Raw genomic sequence first — 23,482 nt, forward strand, 5'->3', positions numbered from 1 at the left:
CGCCCGAGGCTGGAATCAAATCTGGGACCCCGGTGCTGAGAGGCAGCAGTGCTAACCACTGAGCCACCATGCCACCCCATTGTTATTTAAGTTTTTCTATTGAGAATAGAGAAAATTTCCATTCTATCTCATAATTGGGATTGTATTCATTGGAGTTTAGAAGATTAAGAGGAGATCTAATAAAAACTTACCCATCCATGTCGACAAGGTTTGGAGAGGGTGGACGCTAGGAAATTGTTTCCGTTAGGTGAGGAGACTAGGACCCGTGGACACAGCCTTAGAATTAGAGGGGGTAAATTCAGAACAGAAATGCGGAGACATTTCTTCAGCCAGAGAGTGGTGGGCCCGTGGAATTCATTGCCACAGAGTGCAGTGGAGGCTGGGACGCTAAATGTCTTCAAGGCAGAAATTGATAAATTCTTGATGTCACAAGGAATTAAGGGCTACGGGGAGAATGCGGGTAAGTGGAGTTGAAATGCCCATCAGCCATGATTGAATGACGGAGTGGACTCGATGGGCCGAATGGCCTTACTTCCGCTCCTATGTCTTATGGTCTTATCTCCTCTGCCCTAAAGCTCTTCAACCATGTCCTGAAACAGACCCGCTGCCACAGCCACATTTGCTTTCCACCTATCCACTCCACCCTCCTCTCTGACCTATCATCTTTATCCCCAACCCCATTCACCCATTGTACTCTTTGCTACCTTCCCCCATTCTCCTCTCTGATCTATCACTTCCATCCCCACTCCCATTCACCTATTGTACTCCTGCTACTTTCTCCCCACCCCCATCCTCCTCTCATTTATCTCTCCCCCCTGCAGGCATTCTGCCTGTATTCCCGATGAAGGGCTTTTGCCTGAAACGTCGATTTTCCTGCTCCTCGGATGCTGCCTGACCTGCTGTGCTTTTCCAGCACCACTCTAATCTTGACCCTTAATCAGAACCCAAAGCAAGAGCTCAAAACAGGTAATCTTTTGGTCGTTGCTATTTAAGGGAGCTTGCTGAGGACAAATGGAGCGCTTGAATTTACAACAAAATCATCGACCGATAAGGAGCTTTGTGACAGCTCGAGGTCGGGAAAGCCTCTACCTGTAGTCTGTTTGGGGTAGGAAAAAAAACCCGGCAAGTGTCTCATTACAAAAAGCAGAGAACAGGCTCGTGTTTTTTTTTATTATTTACAAGCGCTGGCATTATCTCCTCAAGGCTGTTACACTTACAACCAGGAACGGAGAAGCCGACAAGGAGGACGGGTTTAAAAATTCATTCAGATGGTGAAGGGACCACAAAGGGAGTGCGTGAGGTTCTTTTTCGTCAAATTGCTCGGTTGCTTTCTACAGAAAAGTGCAATGTCGCCAATCAATTTGACCTGGTTGGTACCCATTTACTGAGAAGTGTGCGTGTTTCTGGTTGGAACGTGTTCCGTGCCGGGCTTTCAGTTTGATTTGGGACCTCCCACCTCCTCGGAAATTCAGGGTCTGAAACGCAGCCAGCAGCACGTACCAGCTTTGCAGCCACGATTGTGTACCGGGGTCATGGACTGAGGGAGCGAGTGATGTAGGTGCGCGAAAGTTGCTTGTTTTTTGTGTTGATGTCGGTGTCTGCAGAGGTCGCCCTCGCTCTCTCCCTCCCGGTACCACTCCCCCTTGAGTCAATGTAAACGTGACAGGCAGCACGATCCTCAGTGGTAGGCGCACTGGACACTGACATTGGCTCGTCAGAAACCGCCCCCCCCCCCTCCTCACAACAGTAAAGCCCCGGGAGGCCTACACACATACATATGTTTATAAAGACCATCCTCTCAGATTTGGGGTAGAGAGAACACGCATCTGAAAAAAAAAGACATAGCGAACTGAAAATGTTTACTCCTGCTTCTCTTCCCGGACATGTTGAGTTTCTCCTGTGCTTTTAAGACCATAGGAAACAGGGCCAGGAGCAGGCCATTCGGCCCATTGTATCTGCCTCGCCATTTACCAGGATCATGGCTCACACGACATTCCTCACACCCAATTTCCTGCCGCTTCCCTGTAATCTTTGATGCCTGTACTGATCCAAGGTGAAAAATCACACAACACCAGGTTATAGTCCAACAGGTTTGATTGGAAGCACTAGCTTTCAGAGCACTGCTCCTTCATCAGGTGGTTTTGGAGTACACCCACCCACCTGATGAAGGACCGTCGCTCCAAAAGCTAGTGCTTCCAATTAAACCTGTCGGACTATAACCTGGTGTTGTGTGATTTTTAACTTTGTCCACCCCAGTCCAACACCGGCATCTCCAAATCATGTACGGATCCAGAATCTTTCTTGGCCTTTAACACACACAAGGACTTTGTCCTTACAGCTCTCTGTGGCAAAGAGTTCCAAAAACACCCAACACTCAGGGAAGACATTTCTCTTTGGTTCAGTCTTAAATTGTAATCATTTTTATACTGAGACTATGCCCTCTGGCCTAAGACTCTCCATGAGGGGAAACATTCTCTCAGTATTAATCCTGTGAAGCCCTCTAAGGATCCTATATGTTTCAATGCGATCTCCTCTCGTTCTTTCTGTGTGTTTGCTTTTTTAAAAACAAAAGTATCACGAATGCTACAAATCAGAATTTAAAGTGACATGTACAGCATGTCAGATAACCTGCCACCAACGATACTTATTGGGAGCTTTCCCTTGGGGGTGGGAGATGATCTGGATTTTGGGACGAGAGTGTATTGCTGGAAAAGCACAGCAGGTCAGGCAGCATCAGAGGAGCAAGAGAATTGACGTTTTGGGCAAAAGCCCTTCATCAGGAATCTGGATTCTGTCCAGTTGAATTCACACATCTGAATGTTGAGCTCAATAGATGCCCCGCCTGTATCTGTAGGCAAAAATGAGGACTGCAGATGCTGGAAACCAGAGTTTAGATTAGAATGGTGCTGGAAAAGCACAGCAGGTCAGGCAGCATCAGAGGAGCAGGAAAATCGACGTTTCGGGCAAAAGTCCGTCCGGATGAAGGTCTTTTGCCCGAAATGTCGATTCTCCTGCTCCTTGGATGCTGCCTGACCTGCTGTGCTTTTCCAGCACCACTCTAATCTAAAGACTGGTTTCCAGCATCTGTGAAGCTCACTCTAATATAAACCCCGCCTGTATCTGTAGCCGATTATCCCCAATGTGATTGTACAAAGGCTGGCGTGGGGCATGAGCCCCGGTTGCAAATACTGGGTTCTGTCCACCTTGGGTGTCCGGTCTCCCTGGGTTTCACGTGTAGATTAGCCTTCAGTGAGCACTGATCCCAAAGGGACACTTTGGTGAGTGGAACTGGAAATCCACCCAAACCGGGGTGTTTTCTTTCTCCTCCTCCCGGCCACCTTGCAGCTTTGACACCGTGATGCGAATGAGAATGTTCTGAGGAAGGGTCACTCGACCCGCAGCATTAACTCTGATTTCTCTCCACAGATGCTACCAGACCTGCTGAGCTTTTCCAGCAATTTCTGCTTTTGTGTCTGATTCACAGCATCCGCAGTTGTTTTGCTTTTTATCGCGAGTCCCGCGATTAGACAGTGTCTTTTTTAAAAAAAATCTCTTGACCGGCTCGACTATCTCTTCCTCCATTCCTCTCTCTGTCTGCCCCACCTCCCGAACTCATCCAGGATTTCCCACTTCCCAGGTTCAGGCGATCTCAGCGATTGCAGTGGGAGGCTGCCTTTTTCTGATTTGTGGCTGCCTGATGTGCAGTGGCGGGGAGGTCAATAAGGTTATGTTTTGAGTTGCTTGCAACCTCTTCAAATATAACTTGAACCCATCCTCCCCCCGCTGCACGACCTTCATTTCTAGAACGCTTGGTGGTGGGGGAAGAGACTCACCTTCCGCTCTCTCTCTCTCTGCGTTGTCACTGGCGTCACTCAGTTTGTGTGCAATCTGCTTGGATTTTTTTTCTTGGGTCTCGTTTTACCCCTCGTGTGGTATATATAATGTTTGCAGCCTCGGTGATAATCTACTAGCAACACACACACACACACACACAGAGATACAAAATGTGGCGGTAGCGCTTTCTGCAGTGCAATTGCTGAATTTCTGCACAGATCTCTCTGCAAAACCCACCTTTTTTGTTTGGTTTGTCTCCGCTGCCAGTCTGTGCCCCATGGAGACCTCCGGGCTCTTGATGCCCCGGAATTTCAGCTGCATCGCCGCTTTGTCCGGCAGTTTGGCCGAGGAGTGTGCACTGGCCGCGATGGGGGACAGCGAGAACTGCAGACGCCAAGGCCAGGCGGACAAGCAGCGCAGCCGGGACGGGACCCCCAGCAGCAGCAGCAGCAGCAGCAACAAGAGCTCGAGCCCCGGGCAGAGGAGGAGGGCCAAGTCGCTGCCGGCTCCCGGGGGCCGAGCGGTCACCGTGCTGACCCGGGCCGGCAGCAAGAAGGTTCGCTTCGCCGACTCGCTGGGTCTGGAGCTGACCACCATCCGACACTTCTGCGACGCCGAGGTGCCTCACGTCCCTCAGAGGGTGATGGCCAGGCTGAGGGAGCAAACCCCCGAGCGCCTGCTCAGCAACAACATGATGGCCATGTTCCTGGACAGCCCCACCCGCCTCCTGGAGCCCCTCTTCAGCGACCCGGGCAGCTCGCCCGACTTCGAGGGCAGGGTCCGGCGGGACCGCGTTTGCCTGGAGAGCATCTCCACCGACCAGTTCAGCGTGCTGGGGCTCGTCAGGGTGCTCAACATCGCCTACGAGAAGCAGGTGACGGTCAGGTACACCCTGAACCACTGGCAGTCCTACATGGACGTCGCGGCCACCTACAGCGCCCACTCTGCGGACGGCAGCACGGACACTTTCTCCTTCAAACTGGTGGCCCCCGTCTTCCTGGACACGGGTGGCACTCTCCTGTTTGCCATCCGCTACTTGGTGGCGGGCCGGGAGTACTGGGACAACAACAAGGGCTCTGACTACCAGGTAAGAAGCCACAAGTTCAAAATCTCCCCGCCCAAGGACTGGGAAAACGGCTGGATCCACTTCATCTGAAAGAGGGACAAGAGGATGTTCCAATCTCCACCCGAGCCTGTACCATACACCCAGCATGGCACTTGTATCGACGATGAGAAACGAGGTTCTAATTTTGTTTCTGTTTCAAGCTCTTCAACTGTTACCACGTTAAAAATGGACTTGAGTTTTCTTTTTTTTAAAAGAACTTGTTTCATTGGGAAAATTGGTCACAGTTATTTTGGGAAATTGACTTGAGTTTGTTTTTTTTATTTGTTGGGGAAGGAATGCCTGTGTTTCTCCAGCACTTTGTGTGTTTTATTATCGTTGCTGAAATTTATGTGACCAGGTTAGCCTCAGTAGCAATGAGCTACAGGAAACCTATGCAAAACGAGGAACAATGTGAGATCACATCCAATCCACAGCCATAGATCGCTGGAGATAGGGGTGGCTTCTGCTGCAGAAGCCACCTTAGTCGTGGGTAATATTTTTAAGTCTTTTTTAATGCACTTTGCAGTTTCAAAGTGGCACTTTCTATTGACTTCGTTATATAGAGACCAATATAGCTCATTATCAAAGTGTAATAAGAGTAATAGCATTTTTAGAGGAAAAATGTGTCTTAGTAAAACATTTCTTCCACTTCTGCAAGCATGCTATAAATCACATCAACACGCATCATGGAGCTGCTTCCTCTGGCCCTTTATCTCTTTTCAGTGACTGGCAGTATTCCAGGGCAGTGACCTGAATGACCTTTTAGTATTGAGAAAGGCACCGACAAGGAGCTAGCTATAGTCCTTAGGGCTAAAGGGATCAAAAGGTATAGGGGAGAAAGTGGGGACATGGTACTGATTTGGATGATCAGCCCTGACCCTATATTGAATGGTGGATCAGGCTTGAATGGCCTGCTCTTGTTTCCTACGTTTCTATAACAATGGCGGTCAAGGCAAGTTGTTTGCAATGACCTTGCGGAAGTTAAGAGAAAGGGAAGTGGTGTCAAATGTAAATGCTTTAGATAATACTGTAAAGAATAGTGAAGTAAATTGCCAGAGAAGCAAATTGTAAAACGATTGCAATGGTTAACCTAACATTTTTCCAGTCAGATAACAGATTTAGATCTGGTAAAATAAAAGTTAGGTGCTCTGATCAGTCCAAGTTCCGGGACTTTTCTATTTCTAGAAATGTTGTGATAAAGAACTTGACAGATGATATTAAGAGTTTCAGAATTAACAAAAATCAGAATACATTGAAATTATGGACTGTTGCAATAGTGTGGGGAGAGGAAGAGAACAGAAAACACTATACTGTGTGCATTCTTTGATTAAAGTATAAATGTCTTTTCTATGGCTAGTTTTAATTCATTCTCTGTTATAATATACAAACCTTTCCTGTAAACAAATGTTTAAATCCTAAAGAAAGGAAAACATTTAAAGGCATATCAGTATTAGTTTCACACCAGAAGTAATCTCTTATTGCAGCAGATGCTATTTCTTGTCGTGGCTTGTAAAATGGTCTTTTCCTTGCAACTTTCTTGCTATATCACTGTGTCATTGTACAAAGATAGGATGTACACTTGTGTTTGATGAATCTCTTGGAAAATACTGCATGTTTTATTTTTAGCCCCTATTTTGTGCTGGAACGGCCTCAGCATTGCTCATACCTTAACTTGTAATTTGATTCCACTGTTTCAGGAAATGAGATCAGAACTGAAATAACCATCAAAACGTTATATATGCATTTATAGATGAAGGTATTTTTCTGGCGCAGCAATAGCGTCACTGCCATCCAACTAGAAGTTCTGGGCTGAATTCCCACTTGTTGGCCATGGGAGGTGCTCTGTAGTATGAGAAAGTGAGGACTGCAGCTGCTGGAGATCAGAGTCAAGACTGTGGTGCTGGAAAAGTACAGCAGGTCAGGCAGCATGCAAGGAGCAGGAGAATCGACATTTTGGACAAAAGCCCTTCATCAGGAATGAGAACCATTCCTGATGAAGGGCTTTTGCCTGAAACGTTGATTTTCCTGCTCCTCAGATGCTGCCTGACCGGCTGTGCTTTTCCAGCATCACAGCCTCAGCTCTGTAGAATGGTCAGGCAAGTTGATCATCAGCCTGCAAGTTCTTCCAGCGTGCCTGATGATAGCTAGCTAGTAAGAGTCGGACTGTCTTCTGATGAATCATCCTGCAGAAGGCAAATTACTGCTGTACTTTGCTCTTAAGTGTGGACGAATCCTTAGAGATGAGATCAGGAAAATGGTAGCAAGAGACTTAAGTAGAAACAAGTAGCAATTCTTTCAAAAAAAAATCTGCATAAGACCATGTTAATTTGGCCAACTTTTGTAAGGAATCTCTGACCTGCTATATGTCAATCATGAATATTGAGATGCATAGCAAGGTGGTAGTGTGCTAACTGAGTCCCTCATTTTATGTTGTAAATGTGATATAACTCTTAAAATGAAAACAATACCCATGTAGTTGAGAGGCAAAAGCAAATAAGCTTAGATCATAAATGCAGAAAGTGCTGGATGAGCTCACCAGGTCTGGCAGCGTCAGTGGAGCAAGAAAAGCAAAATTAATGATTTTAATCAAAATGAAGAGACACTGTATAACTTGTTGAGTTTTCCAGCACTATCTGTTTTTAATTCAGATTTCCAGCATCCAGAGTATTTGTGTTCATTCAGCCAAGCTTATTCTCAGTTTGCTTTCAGTGCTGCCCTTCATTGGCTGTGAGGTAATGGTGCTAGATTAGTTCTCAGGGTGTCAGTTTGAATCCCACCATGACAGGTGGAAATTCAATTAAAATCGGGATTTGAAAAAAGCCAATCTAACATCGCATCTAACCATTGTCAATTGTTGTAAAAGCCATCTGGTTCACTAATGTCCTTTAAGGAATTGAATCTGCCATCCTTACCTGATCAGGCCTACACGCAACTCCAGCCCCACAATGTTGACTCTTAACTACACTCTAGACAGTTTAGGGCTAAGCAATAAGTGTTGGCCTAGCCTGCGATGCCCTTATCCCATGAGAAAATAAAGGAGATAAGAAGAAGAAGATGGTTTGTCTTACCTCCATTCACCTCCCTATCGTCAAGGCAAATGGCCCACTTGGTGTTTCCTGTCCTTTTACTTTTTTTGTGAGCAATATGTGAATCACAAGGATTTTAAGGTGCAATGTCAGCCTCACAACCATGTTTAACAAAATGGTGCTTGCATTACTGAACTGGATGATGCCTTGTTAAACAGTGTAAAATTCATCTTTGGCACGGTGTCTCAGTGGTCAGCACTGCTGCCTCGCAGTGCCTGGGACCTGGGCTTGGTTCCACCCTTGGGCAACTGTCTGTGTGAAGTTTGCACGTTCTCCCTGTGTCTGCATATGTTTCTGCTTGGTGCCCTGTTTTCGTCCCACAGTTCAAAGATGTGTAGCATAGGTGGATTGGCCATGCTAAATTGGCACGTGGTGTCCAGGGATGTGCAGACTAGGTGGACTAGCCCTGGTAATTGCAGAGTTATGGGGATTGGGTGGCGGGTTTCTGGGTCTGCGTGAGGGTCACTGCAGTCTTGATGGGCCAAGTTACCTCTATTCACACTGTAGGGTTTCCATGATTCTATATAGCAGATAAGAGACTATTCAGCGGACTTTTATATGTATAATAATCATTAGCCATAGCTGCTGGGATATCATTCCCTCAGACAAATGTCTTATAGGAAAAGGTGCAAACAATGCTGGTTATATTGCAGGGTTTAAAAGTAGAATGGGACGTTTTCTTAGAGATTTTCATCAGACATTGAATTCTGGAAATCTTTAAATAAATGCATAGATTATAATCTCGATACTAAAGCAAGAAGGTGGACAATGTTATAAACTCTACTCAAGTCCAATCTGAATTTTGACATGTAAATCTCCTTCAGAAGCGTACTGCCTCCTGTTTATGTCTATACCTCTTGCATTCTTGAGCATGTAATGTAACTAGTAGTTTAAAAAAATGTTTGCTTGTTTTCACCACCACATAAAATGGGCCTGCAGGAACATTTTTGGCTTATTATCATTTACTTCTGTGCAATCTGCAGACTGACGAGGGGAAAATCAGATTGAATTCTTATTTTAAAAGAAAATTGAATTACTCAGTCCCGAAAACTTACCTTTCCAATTGAACCTTCCAAATAACCTTTACATATTAATGCCAGTATAGGTCGGGGACTTTCATTATATGAAGAAACCAGAGACACTGGACTGTTCTTTTTTAATGTCAAGAAGCTTAAGATGAAATTTTACAGACGTGTTGAAACGTAGGAGGTGTTTTGGTGGAGTAAGTAAGGGGAAACTGTTTCCACTGACAGAGGCTGGTTGATTCTCAAAGGAGACCAATTTAAGATAATTACCAAAAGTGGCAAACAGATTTTTTTTTCACATGGTGAACTATGATGATATTCTGGAATGCACTGCCTGAAGGAAGGTAGGAGCAGATTCAATAGTAGCTTTCAAAAATGAACTGGATATAAACTTGAAGGGAAGAAATTCAGTGTTATGGGAAAAGCATGAAGATTTGGATTAAGCTGACACAGACATGATGGATGAAGTGGCCTTTTTATAGTCATTTAAGATACTCTGATTCTATATTTATATCTATAATTATAAACTCTTGAATTTTAGTCATTGATTTCAAGACTGACTTTTGTGATCTGTAGATGGTGTCAGCAGTGAACAGCTGATCCATTTCAACAGAGTTGCTTCACTTAAACTATTTCATAAACAAAGGTTCCATTAGTGAAAAGCCAGAATACTCGTAACCTGGTGCATGTGCTTCCATTATGCAATATAGTTTCTGTTAGCGTCTGTGAGAAGCAGCTGGTGTTAACTTAATATTTATGTTGGGCTTTACATGCGCTGTGAAGGTGCACTCCTCATCGCTCAGCTGAAGCTTACACACAGTTTAGCGGTCAAGGTAATTTATTGTGTTGGTTTACTTCATAAACTAATGTTAAGTGGCTTGGAGAAGAGCTTAAAGGTGGTGCTCTTTCCAGGTATCTGCTGCCCTTGTCCTTCTAGATTGAAGTGGTCGTAGGTCTGAAAGGTGCTGTCTACGGGACCCTGTTGAATTTGATCAATGCATCATGTAGATAGCTCACACAGCTGCTGTTGTCGAAACTTAACTTACTGTTATGGCACTTTCCGGGATTGTTTTGCTGTGTAATGTCAGGAATTGTTTTGAAACAATTGTTGGGAAGCAAGCCAATCTGTTTCACAGTTTTTGAGTGAAGAAATTGACTATTGCATCCATTGCTGCTGCTCCCCTCCCCAAATAAATCTATTCTAGAAGTTTGCGATCTTAAAACTATGTGAGTTTGTTTTAAAGTGTAGCCTTTGTGAATTTTGTCAGAAGTCACATGATGCCAGGTAATAGTGCAACAGGTTTATTTGAAATCACAAGCTTTCGAAGCGCTGCCCCTTTGTCAGTCACCCGACAAAAGAGTAGCGGTCCAAGGCTTGTGATTTCAAATAAAGCTGTCGGACCATAACCTGGTGTCATGTGACTTCTGATTTGTCCATCCCAGTCCAGCACCAGCACCTTCACATCATGCGAATTTTGTGTTTCTTGAGTCTTGAGTAAGAAGCTTATGGGTTCATTCTCAGAACCCGAGTACCAAAATCCAGACTGTAACACTGGTGAAGTATGAGGGAGTGCTAAACTGTTGGTTAAGGTTAAGTGTTAAATCAAGGCCTTTGTTGCATTCTCACAGTATATTTATGTTTGTTATTCATTCATGGTATATGACTCTGCTGGCTGGGCCAGCATTTATTGCCCATCCCCTATTGTCCTTGATGAGGTGGTGGTGAGCTGTTTTGTTTATAATTATAATTATTTACAGTGTGGAAACAGGCCCTTTGGCCCAACAAGTCCACACCAACCCGCCGAAGCGCAACCCACCCATTCCCCTACATTTACCCCTTACCTAACACTACAGGCAATTTAACATGGCCAATTCACCTGACTTGCACATCTTTGGACTGTGGGAGGAAACCGGAGCACTCGGAGGAAACCCACGCAGACTCGGGGAGAATGTGCAAACTCCACACAGTCAGTTGCCTGAGGTAGGAATTGAACCCGGGTCTCTGGCGCTGTGAGGCAGCAGTGCTAACCACTGTGCCACCTTGCCGCCCACTGCAGTCACTGCAGTCCCTTAGAGGTAGGTATCCCTATTGGCTTGTAGGGGAACTTGCAGGTGGTGGCGTTCCATCTATCTCCTGCCCTTTTCCTTCTTCTAGATGGAAGTGGTTGTAGATTTGGAAGGTGCTACCTAAGAAGCCTTTGTGAATTTCTGCAGTGCATCTTGTAGATAGTCTACACTACTGCTACTAAGTATTGGTGGTGGAGGGAGAGAATGCTTGTGGATGTGGTGACAATCAAACAGGCTGCTTTGTCACCTGCATGGTGTCAAGCTTCTTGAGTGGTGTTGGAAGTGCACCCATCTAGGCAATTGGGGAGTATTCTATCAAACTCCTGATTTGTGACTTGTTGATGGCATCAGGGAGTCAAAAGGTGAATTATCCAGTGCAGGGGTCATCGCCTCTGACCTGCTCATGTAGCCACTGTTTCCATACAGCTTATCCAGTTCAGTTTCTGGTCACTGGTAACGCCCAGGATGTTGATAGTGGAGGATTCAGCAATAGAAGTGCCATTGAATGTCAAGGGGCTTGGTTAAGAGTATTGCTTTTTGGAGATAGTCATTACCTGACACTCTGTGATGCAAATGTTACTTGATACTTGTCAGCTGAAGCCTGGATACCTGGGTAAGCACTAGCTGTTGGAGCGCTGCTCCTTCATCAGTTGGTTGTGACTCATCCAAAAGCTGGCATTGTGTGATTTTTAAGTTTGAAGAAGAGCATTCAGCTTATCCTGGTGTTCTGGCCAATGTGTATCTCAGTCAACAACACACAAACAGATTTTATAGTCAATGTCCTAGTGCTGTTTGTAGAAGCTTGCTGACTGCAAATTGCCTGCGAGAGTTCCTAATTCTCATGAGTACTTCATTGGCCATAAAGTGCTTTGAAACATCAGGTGGTCATGGAAAGTGCTAAATCTTACATAGAAAAATAATTATCCAAATGTTTAGCAGCTGTCATAAGATTTCAGCCCACTGTTGTGAAGTATGCAAAAGGGAAGCCCACAAATCTATTTTCTGTGTATGATTTAGCATTTACTATGTTCAAATTGGGACAAAAAATGATCAACACAGATCATTTTATTCTCAGGCAGAAGTAGGTACTGCAGATGCTGGAAATTTTACTCAAGATTAGAGTGGTGCTGGAAAAGCACAGCAGGTCAAGCAGCATCCAAGAAGCAGGAAAATCGAGGCTCTCATTCCTGATGAAGGGCTTTTGCCCGAAACGTCGATTTTCCTGCGCCTCAGATGCTGCCTGACCTGCTGTGCTTTTACAGCACCACTTTAATCTTGACTCATTTTAATCTCAGAGAGAAAGTGAGGGCTGCAGATGCTGGAGATCAGAGCTGAAAATGTGTTGCTGGAAAAGCGCAGCAGGTCAGGCAGCATCCAAGGAACAGGAGAATCATTCCTGAAGAAGGGCTTATGCCCGAAACATCGATTCTCCTGCTCCTTGGATGCTGCCTGACCTGCTGCGCTTTTCCAGCAATACATTTTCAGCTCATTTTAATCTCAGCCTAACTTGCCTTTAGCAAGACAAAAGTGATGCCCATAAACTGTTCAACTTTTCTGTTACCCAATAAAGTCAGTAGATTTGATTTCTAACTGGATTAAAGGTAACAATTGTACAATATTCTCAATTGCCAAATACCAACTCAACTTCACCCATAAGATCCAAGAGCAGAAAAAGGCCATTCAGCCCTTCAAGTCTGCTCTGCCGTTCACATCCCACTTTCTTGCGATTTTCCTATAAGCCTTGATTCCCTTACTGATGAAAAATCTGTCTGTCTCAGTCTTGAATGTGCCTGTTTTGTCTGTCATCCATGAGAATCCTATGGATGGACATCAACGAGAATGATGGACCATTATAGCAGAAGTGGAGTTATGGGTGAGTAATTCTGACCTCCCTGTTTTAATTGTAATGAGGTCAGCATGTGGACCTCATAGAATATGGAGCTGTCAATCTGGCCCAATGAGGGAGCCCTGGCTGATAGATAAGAACAAGAATGTTCTGGTCTCTCTGAGAGCTGGCTCTGAGGGAGCTGGATCAGTACCAAGGACTCTCCATGTGTAATTAAAGGGTGACTCGGTGAGGGAATGCTGGCCTCTGGAGTTATTTCACTACTTGTAAGGGGAGGTCATTCTCTAAGTCTACATTCTCTATCCTTCAGGAATTACCATTGTTGTCTGACTTACAAATATTAGTGCACCAGTAACCGCAAACCTGATCTAGTCAATGAATAGCTATACTGAACCAATGAAGAAGATGCCATGTTTGTTCTGCATGTGTACAGAACTATGCCAGTCGGAAGAACAGTAGCAGAGATAAGATTGGCCTTAGTGACAGAGATGGGTGAAAATCCATTTGGTGGTTATCTTGTTGGAAGTGTTTATGGATGTTTGATTTTGGGATCTTACTTCGGGTTGGTGCCATCCACAGCTAATATTGATAGTATTCTTGTATTTCAGAAATGATTATTTGAAGTAATTCCCCCCTCAATGGCATTTGTTATGGAAGTGCATGCCAGATCCAGATAGCACCGTTATATCAGAGGGGCAAAACTAACCTCTGAGTCCACGGTTAAACATTCCCTGAAGTACTGTAATACATTTGTAAAACTGTCATTCTGTCAATGTAGCAAAGTTAGTTTTATACATGTGTCACCTACCTTAAGCACCCTACATATTCTGCATAATTGTGGCATATGTTACCATTTTAAGAAACAGTTCAAAATAGGTCATTGTTTCTGGGGCTTCAACCTCTTTCACTTCTATTAACAATCTTGGCTTCAATTGATTGTGCGTTAGCAATGTTTTTTGCTAGACATGTCAAGCTGCTATTTTAATTCAAGTTCTTCATTCACATTTGAAATATCCTGTGGTCAGATTAATTAAGCAACCTTTTTTGATGGACAAATGTTACAGCAATCCTTCATACCAAATAAAACATGCAACTTATTGTAAGGAAAGTTACCCTTTTTAGAGATCATCTCCTAACCAATTGTGTGCATGATGGCTCCATTGGTAGCAGTGTTGCTTTTCATTCATAAGTGTGTGTTTTCAAGTCCCATACCAGAGACTAGAGCAGGCAAAATTGGCATTGGAGTGCCATACAACATTGGATGTGTCTTTTTTGGGGGGATTAGACACAAAACCAAGCCAGTGTCTGCTTTCAAAGTGACATCAGAGATCACATTTGAGCGAGGTATCAACCACATTATCCTGTCCAGTTTCTGTCCCTCTATTGATATAATGAAAAGATAGAGCATCTGCTCACTGTCACATTGCTGTTTATGGTTGGCATGATGTGGAGGTGCTGGTGTTGGACTGTCGTGGGCAAGGTCAGAGGTCCAACAGGTTTATTTGAAATCAGAAGCTTTCAAAGCTTTGCTCCTTCGTAGGTGAAGTCTTCTAATGAAGGGGCAGTGATCCGAAAGCTTGTGACTTCAAATAAACCTGTTGGATTATAACCTGATGTCATGTGACTTCTGACATTGCTGTTTGTGAGAGCTGGCCAAATGTGTTGGCTACTGTGTTTCCTACACTGTAATGGTTGACTACGCATCAATTGTTTCTTTAGCACTTTTGGGACATCCCATTCTTGTGAAAGGCATTGTACAAACTTCTGTTGTGCCATGTCCAAAGAGCTTTGAATTTGTTAATCAAAGTCTTCATAATTTAATCATGTAGATCAATTGTTTAATACAACCTGCACTTAAGAACTCAGGGCTAACTGAGCAGAATGATGATTTCATCTGGAAAAGTAGCAGAGATATTACAAATGGCCTTTGCTCCCATGAGCTAAGGAGTATGAAAATAAAGTCAACCAAAGTTTACACTTCTGATCGCTCCACATACCTTTAATGCAAACTAACCTTTGGAGCAATAGGCCTGAGTTGTGCGAGAGGGGTTGTGTGAAGTGAGAGCTCTCTTTGTAAATTAGCACCTTTTGAGGAGAAATGCAGCATGAATCTGTCCAAGTCTTGTGTTAGTGTTAGTGTCAGTGCCAACTATATATGTGACATGCTGCTCCAGTATATTGCCTGCCCTTTATTGTTCACTGTGGGACATAGGCGTAGCTGGCTGATAGCATTTAGTACCTGTCGCTAGCTGCTTTTGAACTGAGGGACTTGCTAGGTTGTTTCACAGGGCAATTAAGAATCAACTACATTGCTGTTTGTCGGGATAACACAGACCAGATGGATGATAATTTTCTTTCCTGAAGGATAGGTGGGATTTTCCTGGCAATCAACAATGGTTTCATGGTCATCAGTAGATTCTTAATTTCAGATTTTTAAAATTGAATTCAAATTCCACCATTTGCCACGATAGGATTCAAACCCAGGTCTTCAAAACACTTGTGGATGTATAGTTTAGCAATAATACCGCTAGGCCGTCACTTCCATGGGAATAGGAATACGTTGTTGCTTGACTGATTTCATCAAAGGGCCATAAAGGAATTTTACACAACTCCCCTCCCCATTCATTTTACACACCTCCCCTCCCCATTCATTTATCCTAACTTGTCTCCTTGGTTTCTAATTGGAAAATAAAGCAAGAAAGAAATACAAGGTGAAATAGGTAAAAATAACATTTGTTAGTAACTGATAGTATTGCAGTGTTGTCGACATGCCCATCATAACATTTATGATGGGCGTCAGAGGAAATTTCCCTGACTGTCACTTCAGATTTGGTTCTAGATGTCAGCTGATGTAAAAGGTAATGATATGACAAGTGTCATCTAGCAAAGAGACTTGTGCAGATTGATAGCTCCTATGTAAGATTAATCTGGGCCCAGCGTTGTGCAATATACTTGAGGATCATGTCAGCTTAATGCAATTTCTGTAGATTGAGAGACTGCATGACTGGCCAAGAAACAGTGTCTGCAAATCAAAAATAAGATTAGAACTGTATAAAATAAATATTATTCACCTATTCATGAAAGGTGCATTCTCCTTAATTTTAGGAATTTAAGATGTGACTTGTGTTGTAGCATTTTAATATGATAAATGTCTGTATTTTTACATGTATGTAAAGAATTACATCTATTTTTTATAAATGAATCATGTGTTAAATGTTGTTTGAAGTGTATAAGTATTGAACACAAACTATCTGTCTGCCTTGTCTTTGTAATTCAGTATCCTGTTATATATATGCAAAATCCATTCTTTCTTTGTGTAATTTATGAATTGAGTGCTCACCATTTTCACTAAGTATTGCTTTGCTTGAATTTTGACAGATGGAAGTGTATGAATTTTACTCTTACTGTAGACTGAGCAGAATTGTATTGTGGCTTTGAGAGTGTGGAGGGTATTCTTGCTTGCTGGTTGGAAACCTGGAAACAAATTCTTGTCACTCCTTCTTTGCCAATCAGTCAGAGGTGAGACCACCCATGACACTTCCTCTGAAATCAGGAGCTTGTGGTGGGGAGGCGGGAGAAGTTCTCAACAGTGCCAAGAGGAGGCAGTGGCTGCTGCTGAAATAACATCCACCAGAGTCTCAGGATGGAGGAGTGATCCAGGCTACAGGCCTAGTGGAGAGGTTCGGTGGGGATGCAGGCTTCACAGTGAGAGAGGGTGGTGAGAGGGAGTGCTAGCACCTGTCCAATTGAGCATCCATCCTGGCTCCAAACCTGAGAGAGCAGAAGCTCTTGCGCTTGGTTCTTGTTGCCCTATGGCACTCTTTCTGCCCAGTTACCCTGAGGTAGGGTTTTCATGTCTGGCTGTCTGGGATGAATGTGTGCTTTGCTGCTTAATGGGGAAGAAAGTACTGGAGAATTATAAATGGCAAGAAGAATAAAAGTTAGTAATTGACGCAGATTTGCTTGTGTTTGATTTTGAGCTTTAGGAGATTTATCAGATAGGCAACCTCCATGAGGTTTCTGGGAAAGAACACTGCACAGTTTTTTCTTGACCTACTGTCGTAAATTATTTTCTTTTAAACGTACCAGTAATAAGAATATTTTGATTGATATTGCTTGTGGAATTTTCCTCTGTCCTGTTTTCTGTATTGAACCTAATCAACTTAACTAATTGCCCTGGCTGTTTTTCCTTGTCGTGAGATCTGGCCTTCAGTTCAAAGAATTTTTTAAACTTCTCAGCTTTGGAGCTCTGAGCTTGCCCATTTATCTGTGCAATAGTACACTGGTGAACTATGCAATATTGAATACTAATAGCTACTGGTTCTATCAAACCTGCCAAATAATTTAAAAGAATAAAGAAAAGTTCCCAGATTTTCCATGCAACTTCTTTTTAAACTGGGGTGGTATATGTTTTACCTGTGTCTCACCTAGGTGACAACTGTTCATCTTTCTGTATATGTGCATGTCTATTTGTTGAGTGCAAATTTCTGACTTAACCATGCTACAAAATAAACCTTTGTCATTGTGTGTCAGTTTGAAAGGAATAGTTTCCATAATTGCCAGTTTTAAAGATTTTAGTGTTGCATTGTACTACAAGGTAACATTTGTATTTATGGCAATGTTACAATGTTCAAACAGTTTGTGATCTAATGTTCTGTTTATATGCAGTAAACTTGGCCAACAATTAAATCTTATAATGGCCACTTAGAAGTTCCGTTGTGTTATTGGAGTTGGGAGATTGCAAGAACCAAAACTGTTTGGTGGCCAAAGAAAGTCAACCTGGTTGTATATGGAACAGTACTGCTGTATTTTCCATTTGTTCATTGTGAAAATATTGCTTTATATTTTGTGATGTCAATAAACTGAACTTCACTGCAATTCTAATTGTGGGCATCTCCTTCAACATTGCCTTTCATTACCTCTGATCCAGGAGGCCAGAGTTGAAGTCACACCTGATCCACAAGTATACAATTGCATCTCTGAACAGGTTGAGTAGAAAATGTTTAGAAACTCATTCAGTTTTGGTCCACTCTGTTCATAGCCAAAACAAAAACATTCTTTTCAAAAGGCCTGAGAAATTCCTGGGTGGATGATCTCAGCAAAGGTGATACTGAGGGCAATAGAGCAGTGTCATAGTTAAAAAGGGTGGTGCTGGAAAAGCATAGCCGGTCAAGCAACATCCGAGGAGGAGGAGAGTCGACATTTCAAGCATAAGGTCATCATCAGGAATGTCATCAGAAGAGCTTATGCTCGAAACGTCCATTCTGCTCCTCGGTTGCTGCCTGACCGGCTGTGCTTTTCTAGCACTGCACTTGTTGACTCTGATCTCCAGCATCTGCAGTCCTCACTTTCTCCCAGTGACATAGTTAGCCAGGGGTCCTGTTGATGTATTTGACTATCTGGGCAGAATAATAAAAATGTTCACTCCGATACCTGCCCTCTTCCCTGCTGTGGTCCAATAATGGTCTCAAGGCAGCACCTCCTCTATGAGGAGTTCCAGTTTGAGTGATTTATTGGAGGGCCATGGAACTAGAATCCAAACAAGACACCTCACAATCTGGACAGCAAAGAGTGAAAAAATTAGGTATATTAATAAGGTGGAAAAGTTGTATTTGTCTTAAGTGGGAAGAGTTAGCTGTTTATGAAATGCACATTAATATGTGATACAAATTGTAAAGTAGATGAACATTAAGTCCTACACAGTATGTAAGAAACATTGTTGAAAATTTTAACGTGTGTTGTATTAACTGTCAAACAAGTCATAGAGATTCAAATCTGTAAATTTTTCTATATTCCTTAAATCTCTCTCTTGCCATCCATCCTTGGCATAAATCATTCATCAGTAAATTTTTAAGTATTGATTAAAATGCTTTCAATGGTCAGATATAATCCCACCTGAATGATACTGATTACTGATCTAAACTGTAAAGGCATGAGCAGGATCACAGAACAATATAAAGTGAAAATCAGTTTAATTCCTTCCTGTGAACATGGAAAAATCAAAATGGAAACAGATATGCTGTCCATGCTTCCCTATTTGATGACACTCGTAAGGCAATTGTAAATGTTAACCAAAATGTTGAATGGTCACAGAAGTCAACTCTGGGTCACCTGCAGAAGTTTAAATCCTGAATGTAACAGTAACTTATCTATAAGCTTCACAATATTTTGATATGAGTCAAGTTTCATTTAGTAATAGTACCGTTATGTTCAATAGCTGAGCTTGTACTATGCTCTTACTATGTTGACACTGCAAGTCTACATTCAGCTCTTTATTGACAGACCTTCAGTATTCAGGCTGCATTCATGACGACACAAGTATGAAATGCAAACCCCGACCCTGAGTGTAGTCTATGGTGATAAACTATGCTGCTGTTAATTCTGTTGAATATCATTGTCTGTATTCATCTCTGTTTCCTTATTCCCAGTTTATTTTAATTGGTATGCACTGTAAATTTAGGAGAAAATGAGGATTGCAAATACTGGAGAGTCAGAGTTGATAAAGCATGGTGCTGGAAAAAGCACAGCAGGTCAGGCAGCATCCAAGGAGCAAGAGAGTTGATGTTTCAGGCAGAAGGGTTATGCCTGAAATGGTGACTCTCTTGCTCCTTGGATGCTGCCTGACCTGCTGTGCTTTTTCCAGCGCCACACTTTATCAATTCATGCATTGTCAATTTACCAACTATCACATTTTGTATTAGTGAGGATTTCTTTTGTTGTCTTTCAACAATGTCTCAGCCAACTTCACAAACTTGTGACACTTTGCAAGATGTCAGGTAAGTAGACAGTTTAAATATTTGACAAGCCTAATTAGAAATTCACTTCAAGTGCTCCCAACAATCAAAGGGCAATTTGATTGCAGAGACCTTTGATGTTGCAACTATAATGTTGTAACTGTTAACATGTGGAAATATGCACAAGATTCCATAGTGTACTGATAAGAATTGCTATGTGTTACTCAATACCTTTAATCACAAGCCTCTCAGGTTTCCTGTTCTTTAGGCTGCTTGATCCAAGGATTCTAAACTCTACCATGTTTGATCAATAGCTCTTCTGGCCTTGTCATCTGCAGAATGACCTGGACAGTTAAACCATGTAAGAGACTTTATTCCATTACTGGACTAAATGTTCACGGTATGTAACATCACTGGGTCTTTATATTGAAGTTGGCTATACTCCTTCAGAGGTAAAAACAATGACTGCAGATGCTGGAAACCAGATTCTGGATTAGTGGTGCTGGAAGAGCACAGCAATTCAGGCAGCATCCGAGGACAGGCAAAATCCGAGGACAGGCAAAATCGACGTTTCGGGCAAAAGCCCTTCATCAGGCTTTATTCCTGATGAAGGGCTTTTGCCCGAAATGTCGATTTTGCCTGCCCTCGGATTTTGCCTGTCCTCGGATGCTACCTGAATTGCTGTGCTCTTCCAGCACCACTAATCCAGAATCTATATTCCTTCAGATCACAGTGCAGCGTTTCAGGGTGCCAATCTTGACTTAAATCTCCTCCAGCACTTTTGTAACTTATTTTTGAGATAATGAGGTTTCTAATGCACCTGTTAGATTTACATGCACTGATTAAATATTTTGAAGTTATATAAAATGACTGAATATTTAATCCAAAGACGTTGTAATTCATATTTAGGGAATACAATTTGGGATAGTCATGGATTATTTGGCTCGTGTTCCAAGATTTGTCTTTGCCCTTCAAAAGTATTCTCCCACTGTATTACATCTTATTAAGACAAATTGCTCCCCTTTCTTCCTCATAAACTGTACTAGTTTACCTCTTTAAAAAAAACTTCATGCCATTTGCACTGACTGTTCCTTGTCGCAGGTTCCACTTTCTCACCATTTGGGTATTGCTGTAGAAAGAGACTTGCTTCAAACCCTTTTTAGGTCACAGACTCATCAGGACACATGCAAGAATGTCAAATTTCAAAGCGAGCAATTATTTATACTGCATAAGGAAAGGATTAGTTGGCAAGTCGACTCTGATTGATTAAGGCGTTGCCATGGTGAATGCACCAGGAACTTTTAAAAAAATTTGTTCATGGGATGTAGATGCTATTGGCTCGGCCAGCATTTATTGTCCATGTTTAATAACCGAGAAGACAGTTGTGAGTCACCCACATTGCTATGGGTTTGGATTCACATGTTGGCCAGACCCAGGTAAGGATGTCAGTTTCCTTCCCTAAAGACCTTTAGTGAACTCGATGGGTTTTTGCAACAGTTACATGATCATCACTAGACTAGCTTTTTATTTCAGATTTTTATTAAATTCAAATTTCACCATGGTGGACATTAATCCCAATTCCCAGCACTTTGTCTGGGGGTTCTGAATTAATGGATGAATGGCATTACTGCCACTATGCCATCACCTTCCTCTAAAGTGCCCCAGGTTTTTGTTTAGTTTAAAAGAGTGCGTAATACTTCCAAAATGTTCCTTATTCCTGCAGGAGACAGGTCCCTGTGCATGAATATATCCAGCTTCCAAAAAGCATCCTTCACCATTCTTTTGGTAAGAATGTTTCTCCTGCATTTTCCATAGGATTTATTGATAGTTTATTTTCCTGTCCTTGTCTTACCTAATGAAGGCATGATACGAATAGAACTTTTAGATTTATGTAACTGGACAATGTTCTGAACAATCTGCTCATCTCCAACTTGATAGAGATCTATGCAAACTGAGCTCTGGTTAATAGCTTTCATTTGTGGGCGTTGTGTTCTTTTGAGCTTGTCAGCTCTTCCCTAATCTAGAAGAAAATTTTAGGAATGTTCCAGAAAGAACTCTTAACTTTGACAGCTTGCAGGCTAGCGACAGCTAAGCAGAAGCAATGAAAGAAAATGTTATGTAGAAGAGTAGTAAATCAACAACTTAAGGGAGTTAAGTTTTAGAACTCAATATGCGTGGATGCATTGTAACTGATCCATAAGGAAAACCCATCGGCTTGAATAAATTCTAACCCCGTATTATTGAGATATTTGGTGAAGTAATCAAAATAGAAAGTATTCTTCTGATTTCAGTAATGGCTTTAGTAACAATTTCTTTTGTTTCTTTATTAATTTAAAATATTATGTGTGATGTACGCTTTGTCCACAAACCTTAATTACTTGTATCAGAATATTTCATCTTGCTTTTCTCATTTTCCCTCACAGTTCCCATTTAAATTATATGCTGTAAGCTGTCACTACGCAGTTGTTGGTGAATAAACAGCACCATGAACTGATGTTCTGCACCTGCTTGTTAATTTTCCTGCCATCCTTTGTATGTAAAAGTAAACTTGTGTTCATGATCTGATTTAAAAGCCAAATTTAAAATCAAAATTAACCCCCTTCTATTGGGCAGTCTTGCACATCATACACTGAGCATCCATTTCGGATTTTCTCTACACTCTTAGTTAACATTATCCAGAGTTTAAGCATGTCTTACAGAGTTACATTTTTTTTAAAGAGCTTAATTAAATTTCCTTTGTACTTTAACTTGATTGCTTGTGTAATTCCCAAGACTTGATATTGATGCAACCTGAAGTTTGGATATGAGCCCAACACCAACAAACCCATCAGTAGATCAAAAAAAGACCAGTGTGTCTTGAGAACAAAGCAAGGCACTGTTTCCGGTGCAACAGTGCATATTATGGAGGCCCAACTGTGGCAGAAAAGGAACCTTGATGGGGGATTAATTCAGATACATGAAACTGGTCAATTAAAGAGGACTGTTCTAAATTTGCTTTATTCACCCATTACCCATGTATTTGCTGACCTGTATTGGCTCCTTGTCCAACACTATTTACTTTTCTGTCATTCTTCTTTACAAATCCTAAACTTATCTTCACTTCTCTCTGTTTCTGTCAGCTCCCCAAACCCTCCAATCAAAATATTATAATATAAATAATATTTATAAAGCGTAGTAACAAAATTAAACTGACATCTCTGCATGCCTCCAGTTTTAATCACATCATAGTATAATGCCTGTTACTTCAGAAGTCTTGGGCCCTAATCTCTGGGATGCCTTTCTGATCAATCTGAGCCTCAATTGTTACCTCTCTTTGCTCCGTTAAGGCTTCCCTTTAAAGATCACCCCTTTGATTAAGTATGCTGTCAGCTGAATTAATGTCTCCTTTGGTGGCTTGGTGTCAAATGCTTGTTTGGTAATGCTCCCGTGATGTGGCCAGGAGTGAGCAATAATATGAATGCAAGTTGTTGTTGTTGGATTCACTGTAGTTCACCTCTCTGAACTGGCCTCCCAGCCCCAACGAATCAGTTTGTACCTTGTCAGCTTAATGGGCCAGGTTGTGATTATCCCACCTTTGATAGGTGGAGGAACCCACACTCTTTCAAATCACGACTATAGATTGCTGTAAAATATGTCACCAGTCAAAGAAAATAGTATGTCCTGCAATCAGCATGTTTACACTGATCACCCATTTTACTCATCCCACCACCACAATGTCTGAAAACATGAATGTTTTCCTTTCAATAACCTTCATCACTGACCTGACCCTTGGAGTTTGGATCACT

The 23,482-nt window shown here is 42.3% G+C and overlaps 1 protein-coding gene and 1 long non-coding RNA gene across 2 annotated transcripts in view; one reads left to right on the plus strand and one right to left on the minus strand.

Moving 5' to 3' along the window:
* LOC122558238 overlaps positions 1–23,482 on the minus strand; it is a 34,381-nt gene that overhangs the window by 6,709 nt on the left and 4,190 nt on the right. The window lies entirely within an intron of this gene.
* Positions 3,473–6,874, plus strand: LOC122558237 (protein phosphatase 1 regulatory subunit 3E). Its single transcript, XM_043706589.1, has one exon. It carries the CDS (start codon positions 4,112–4,114, stop codon positions 4,988–4,990), a length of 879 nt encoding a protein of 292 aa, XP_043562524.1. The 5' UTR covers positions 3,473–4,111; the 3' UTR covers positions 4,991–6,874.

The sequence above is a fragment of the Chiloscyllium plagiosum genome, chromosome 17, assembly GCF_004010195.1.
Source record: "Chiloscyllium plagiosum isolate BGI_BamShark_2017 chromosome 17, ASM401019v2, whole genome shotgun sequence".
NCBI lineage: Eukaryota > Metazoa > Chordata > Chondrichthyes > Orectolobiformes > Hemiscylliidae > Chiloscyllium > Chiloscyllium plagiosum.

What these genes read in the sequence shown, in the direction of transcription:
- LOC122558237 (XM_043706589.1), top strand. Translation starts at nt 4,112, where the DNA reads ATGGAGACCTCCGGGCTCTTGATGCCCCGGAATTTCAGCTGCATCGCC.